General features: G+C 39.1%; 1 protein-coding gene across 15 annotated transcripts in view; it reads right to left on the bottom strand.

Moving 5' to 3' along the window:
- Positions 1 to 453: 453 nt before the first annotated feature.
- Positions 454 to 6,978, bottom strand: part of LOC143861758 (disease resistance protein At4g27190-like) — a 28,934-nt gene continuing 22,409 nt past the window's right edge. For 14 of the 15 annotated variants that reach the window (XM_077372660.1, XM_077372661.1, XM_077372662.1 and 11 more), the window contains 2 exons: positions 1,271 to 4,241; positions 454 to 709 (listed from right to left, as the gene is read on the bottom strand). In XM_077372660.1, the coding sequence (XP_077228775.1) occupies positions 1,304 to 3,943 (2,640 nt within the window). In that variant the 5' untranslated portion in view covers positions 3,944 to 4,241 and the 3' untranslated portion in view covers positions 454 to 709; positions 1,271 to 1,303. Of the gene's footprint in view, positions 710 to 1,254; positions 4,242 to 6,978 lie in introns of all 15 variants that reach the window. The other variant, XM_077372663.1, reaches the window with a different exon arrangement.

Below are 6,978 nucleotides of genomic sequence, written 5' to 3'. Positions count from 1 at the left end.
GTAAAGCCATATAATGCCATGTGCTTTATTCTGTTTGGATGCAAGTTAACCAGGAGAGAGAGGTTTACATAGAAATTTCTTCTTTTTGGGGATATTTCATATGTAAATCCAAGTGATGTCATGTCGCAAGACATGCAATTTTACACATGTTGGTAGTCTCTAGGGATTTGGATGCTACATTGGGATTTGTATACGATTCGCCAAATGTTTGTTCTCAACCATGTCTCTCTCAATCTCGGTCACGATTGATCATTTCATTTTCTAATTTTTGTTACAACAAATTAGAAAATGAAATGCCAAACTGGCACCGAGATTGAGAGTTTAAAAAAATAAAATCAAATCTCCTCAATTAACAATGCACAGATTATATTCTCTGAAAACAGAATAGTTGAGGAATACAGAATGACTAATGACAGAATGACTAATGAAAGGACTAAGATTCAGAAAGAAAAAAAAAACCATCAACACACAAACTTATATATTAAATACAGGAAATTCAACATATCCATCAAGCCACAAAAGCAGGGAAAAAAAAAGCCTAGAATCTAAGAAGCCCATCTGAACACATTTCTTCAAGCAAAAAACAAAGAGCCCAATATCGACAGCAACAAACCCAGTTCGAAAAACCCCTTTCACCACATTAGCAACATTACCACTAATAAGAGACAGGCTTTGGATGGCTACGACGCAGCCCACTTGTGAGAGCTTCCTGCAAACACCAGAAACGATGATGATGATGAGAGAGAGAGAGAGAGAGAGACTTTGGAACAGGGTGATCTAAGCTCAGCGAGGCCTAATGCGATAGTCAAGTGGACCCACATTATTAGGTTGTCTAAGTGATTAGTCAGTCTGTTGGGCCTAGCTTATATAGCTTGTGGCACAAAAATGATCATGACCCTCCGTTTGTGTGATAGTATAAAATAGAAGGCACACATACACAAATAGAGGGTTAGGATCATCCTATAAGGAGATCACCCAATAAAGTGGGCCCACTGTACTTTTTTGTTTTGTTTGGACACGCATCTGCGCGTTGGACCCATAAATTAATGATTTGGATCGTCCATCCTTTATAAATAGGGATTTGGTAGGGACGATCGTAGAAAGCATTTTGAAGAGGGCTGTTGCATGAAAGAATAAGACAAAATCTGTTGACAAGTGGAGCCTAGCCTTGTGCGATTGTCCCTACCAAATCCCTTATAAATAACATTATAACATACATCTATTGACTTCAACCGAAAAAATAAAATAAAAAACCTGTGGGGCGAAATACCGTAATTGGGATTTGGGATGGGCTTCAGCTTTATTAAGCGTGGAAGAAAGGTTGGAGTTGTTGTTTGATGGCATCGTTTTCCCACTCCAATGCTTCCCACCATTCTCTGTTGCCATAAATCTTCCTTAGATTGGGTGCCTTTTTTATCCCCACGGGAAGCCTCTTTATATTCGGACACCAATAAACTTCTATCTCTTCAAGTGCAGGGAAAGCCAAGGAGACCACTTTGCAAATACTACCCAATTGAGGTAGGCTACGAAGATTTAAGACTCTCAACTTAGGGAGCAGTAATGGTAGAGCATCAACGTCGTCATCATCATGTTGGAGTTGGTCGACCTTCTCCTCCTCATTTACAATTATCTCCTCCAATTCATCGCAAGACCAAACATACAGCTCTTGTAAATTAGGGAGTTGTTGAAGATTAATTCGGCGCCAAGAAAAAAGCTTCCTCAACTTCTCACAACCCCACAAATGCAACGTCGTAAGGCTAGAGAGGGTTCCAGGTGGCATCGACCCCTCCCAAAGGCTCCGCAAATTAGGTAGAGAATGAAGACCTAGAACCTCTAAGTTTGGTAAAGCAGTAGTCTCTTCTTGTAGCCCGTTCCAATCCATTGCAGTCACCATTTCTTGGCACCTTTCGATTTCACACGTTTTCAATTCATTCATGTTTTCCACGCCGATTTCCAAGAGGTCTCTAACTCCACCATGACCGATTAACTTTAATGCATCGGCACGACTTATTACTTCAACGATCACATCCGCATGGGTTGTGACCTCACCACCAAGTGCCAAAGCTCGACCTCCTTTAGCACAGTGCCAATAGTGTGGATCACAGGAACCAACCAGAATTCGAAATGTTTTAATATGTTTCTCGTTCCAAGATAGGCTGCCTTGGACAAATTGTTCAAGGCACTCCATATTTGGGAAGCAGAATCCGAGATGAGTTAGTTCCCTCAAGCTGCATATCTCCGCTGTCACACAATTTGCAAGGCTCTCATCCCACCTCCCATCACGTACCACGATACGCAAGTCTTCCAATAGAGAGAGCCTCGATATTCTTACTCTGAGTTCGTGACAAGACACATGCAGAAGCCTAAGTTTAGTTAGCTCCTCAATCTCAATAGGTAAACAATCAATCTTCGTCCTGTCTCCAATAGCAAGCACATCAAGTTCCTTTAGTGCCCCAACTTGAGACGTGAGCGTCTTCAAATTCTGACAACTATTTAGAAATAGAGCTCGAAGGCTGACCAAATTGCAAATGGATTCTGGTAGCGACTCTATGCTGGTGTCACTTAGGTCCAAAACTCGAAGGCTCGCCATGTGATCAAAGAATGATGCAGGAATTGTTAATGGTTCGTTCCTTTGAAGCAACAATGTCAAGAGCTTGGGGCATTTTGGTGACGGGGGAAGACTTTTTAATTCATTACACATCAAGGAGATCCTCTCCACGTTTTCCCATTCCTTTTCCTTTGGGGGTTCGCTTATCCCAACACCAGCTCTCACTAAGAATCTATACCCGTCTCCAGTTGGAGAAGTGATTCGTAATGCTAGATCCCGCATAACATCATGCATCTTGACAGAGTCTGTCTCGGCACTTTCAAAAAGAGATGCATCTATGAGATGTTTTACTATAGCATGTCCCTTATCATATGCACCTGCACCATTGATAAAACCTTCCCCCCTCCAATACTCAATTAATTCATCTATTGTTATCTCATGGTCTTCCGGATACAGTGCCCCGTACAAAAAGCAATTCTTTGTATTGTCATTGTTTAACCTGTCGAAACTGAATTTCAAGCGCTTAAACACTTGTTCTTCCATATCTTCAATCTCACATGTAGTTGGCGAGCATAACTCATTCAATGCATTTTTCCACACATGGACATTAGCCTCCTTCCTCAAGCTCCCTCCCACCACGATGATTGAAAGTGGCAGACCATGGCACTCCTTCATCACATCCTTTGCTAAGGATTGTATGCTTGGATTTTCAACAACGTCCCCCACTTTGTTTTGGAAAAGTTTCCATGCTTCCTCTTCAGATAAGATATCTACCCTTATCTCCACATCAGTATCCATCGACTTACAAACTTGTAGGCGTCTAGTCGTCAGCACTATTTTCGAACCGTTCTCTAGGTTTATGCGAGGGATTCCAACATTGTCCAACTCTATTTTCTCCCACATGTCATCCAAAAGAAGAATGAACTTCTTTCTTTCCAAATCCTGATATATTCTTGTTGCCATATTGTCATTTGATTCATCACTTCCTAAATTCAATGACAATCGTTTTGCAATTTCATTCTGCACATTTCGCAAGCTCCAATCTTTTGAGACGGTTACCCATATGACAATTTCAAACAACTGGGTTATTTCTGCTGAGTTGTTCAGACTTTTCATCACCGTCGTCTTTCCAACTCCACCCATTCCCCAAATTCCAATCTTTTGCTTTTTAATGTCTCTGATGCATCCCAATATTTTTTGTAGAGTGCGATCAGTTGATGTGTTCCCTTCTATTGTTGGTGCAGGTACGACTTCAGCTATCTTTGTCGGTGCGTCAACCACCACCCCACCGACCCAAGAGGGAGATTTCTCCAAGAGATCTATGATCAAATTAGTGGACTCATCAATACGTTTGCCAAGCTTCAGCCGCAATGAAACATCTGGACACCATCCCATCAAACAAATTTTCTCCTCATGGTATTCTTTCTCTATCACATTCACCTTATCTTGTAGCCTTTCCACCTTTTAAGCCAGTTTTCACATTCATTCGTAGCAGTCCCTTTGCTTCCATGCCTACGTATCTCCCCTTTGATGTCGTCCCTTCTACTATACATAAGGCTTGCTTTTTCATTGAGATTTTTAAAATTCTTTTCAAGATTTTTGATGTAACTAATGCGTCGAATAATAGGATCACCTAACCACTTCACAATTTCAAATACCGGTGAAATCGCTGCCACAAGGGATTCCATATTGGCTGCAAAATAAGAAAAGGATGAGAGGCAAATAAAAGTATGCATTCAATCTTCTTAATAGACATATCATTTATATTCCACCTAAAAGGAATCCAAAACAATTCTTTTAAATTATAATATTTTATCCATTAGAAATGACTAATTCCATCTTCGTATATGGGCAAAAACAACACTCATATGCTCGTGATAAAAGATAAAAAATATACAATAAAAATCCCTGCTCCTAAAAGACAAGAGAATTGGGAAGACATGAATATTTCTATTAGTGAATGTATGTTAAGGGTTAATGATGATTTCCATCCAAATCAGATCATAATTTACTGTGATTGAATTGGACGCAGAAACTTTATACAAAATATTCTATTTCTCGATTGGGAAGAAAAGTTATGCAGACAATTTTATAAGGCAAGCAAAAAAGCAAAATAGACGATTTAACTGGATTATTAATGTAAAATGTATCATAGATGATTACCTTGGACACCTGGATAAGAAAAGTTGGCTACGGTTGGCTACAGTTATAGGAATTGTTATTAATATACATTGTTGGAAAAAGGATGACGAGACCTACAGGAAAGCCAATCAATTAAAGTTCATTGGTTGTTTTGAAGCATCTCAAGAACATGCCATTTAGAGGGTCAAATTTCAGTATGATGTCAAAATCTACTATTTATAATAAGTTAGTACCTTGCTCATTTTTAGCCATCTCGGGTATTGAGAGTTCTACTAGATTATAATTCTCCTAATTAAGGATACTAATTAAGGATACTGAGTTTTAATAAGTTTTATATTTTTTACTATTTTATAAAATTCATTATATTTAATAAGTACGGCTTATAGGAAAGCGAGTTTGGTTTGGAGTCTTTAAGACCATTTAAGACTCGATAATCATATTGTGTGAGACTTTTGATTATTATCTATAGAATTTTCTTTTTAGAGAAGTTTATTCGCTAGATCTCCTTGTGGGTTCAAGGTTTTGATCAAAAGCTACATCTTCTCACTCCTTTCTATAGTTTCGTTCATGTGAACCACATATGATCTGTGACGGGGCTTGCGGTCAACATGTTTGTGATTCACTATACATAGTAAATCATCGACCTCCACCCAGTGAAGATGAATCCAAAGATGAATAGGTTGAGGAGAATATCCTCCAACATTGGGGAAATGAAGAGCGAGACATGATTAAAAAAAATACCCAATAAAAAATGATCTTCTAGACTTGAATTGTCAACTTCAATCAAGGACTTCCTCGATTGGCTTATTGAGGTAGTTATATTTTTTTTATTATAAGGAAGTTCGTGAAGGCAAAGGGGTGAAGTTAGTGGCATAAAAGCTTAAAGATGGGGCTTTGGCCTAGTGTAAACAATTCCAACTTTCACAGACACGACATATGAAGGCACCAATACAAATTTGGCAAAGAATGAAGCAGTTACTGCGAGCGTGATTCTTGCAGATAGATTATGATCACGTGTTATTCCAGCAGTATCAGTATTGTCGTCAAGGATGCCTATTTGAGAAGGATTATGTGAAAATGTTTTATAGCTTATCCCCATATAATGATTCTATAGTGACAGAATCATAGCAAGTAGCAAGATTTACTGGTGGATCGCCCATGGCCATCCATGATAGAATCTGGCCACAGCTCGTTTGGACCTAAACGAGGTGTCAAGTTAGAACCTAGAGTAGATGTGAAACTAGATCATCTTTGAGTAGGAACTCGGCAATAGGGGGGTCGACTACTATTGAATCATCATGGGACACGATTCACAGTCGAGGGAAGGTTCTTATTTGAGAGTGATCCTGACCATCCCTGTCCATAAGCTGAGTTTTTGAAAGTGAATAAGACAATGATCACTATTAGGATGGGAACAAGAACTCGTATTCTCCATCCCATCCGCTCTAAAATGACCACTACTAGGGATGGGAACAAAAACATGTATTCTCTACCCCATATGCTCAGTGTTATTGATGTGGTCAGCCTAAACACAAATTCAATCAATGTCCCCATTGTCAAGTGCCTAACTTGGAAACTAGTTTAGAAGGGGCAGGCAACGAGAACCTTAAAATTGAAGGGGAAGTCTCCCAAGAAGATGGTGAAGAAATGTTGACCTATGAAGATCAAGGGTTATCCTTTGTCATGAGGAGATTAATGTAATCTCCTAATCAAGAGGCATATCCACAGTGGCACAACATCTTCTAAAAGAAGTGTACAATGAATCAAAGATTTTGCAATTTGATTATTGATGAGGGAAATAGTGAGAATATTATCTCTAGAGAAACGGTGGAAAAACCATAGTTGAAGATGGAAGACACTCTTTCATACAAAATATGCTGGATAAAAAAGTCAACGAACCAAGTTTGTTGAAAGGCATGAAATTTCATTTTCTATTGTAAAATATTTTAAAGATAAAGTAGTATGTGATGTGGTCGATATGAAAGCCTATCAATTACTTGATCGGCCCTGGTTGTATGATGTTGAATACCCGTAAGGGCATGATATCTTTTTCAAAGATTGGAAAAAATAATCATTGCCCCTATGTTTATATCTTTTCTAATGGTGGGGCTGTCCCTCCTAACTATGATAGATTTGTGAAAGAGTCAAAAAAAAAGAAGAGATATATGCCTTAATAGTGAGGGGTGATGTTGTGACTTATGAGGCCTATCGGTAATCCAAAAAGGTTAAATACATTGATGCAAGAGTCAGGGACGGATTTTTTTTTGGGGGGGGGGGGGGGGGGGGGG

This window comes from Tasmannia lanceolata, unplaced genomic scaffold (assembly GCF_043159265.1).
Source record: "Tasmannia lanceolata isolate RefF3 unplaced genomic scaffold, GAP_Taslan_0.1 ptg000037l, whole genome shotgun sequence".
Taxonomy (NCBI): Eukaryota; Viridiplantae; Streptophyta; class Magnoliopsida; order Canellales; family Winteraceae; genus Tasmannia; species Tasmannia lanceolata.
This window is presented reverse-complemented; position numbering and strand designations above follow the sequence as displayed.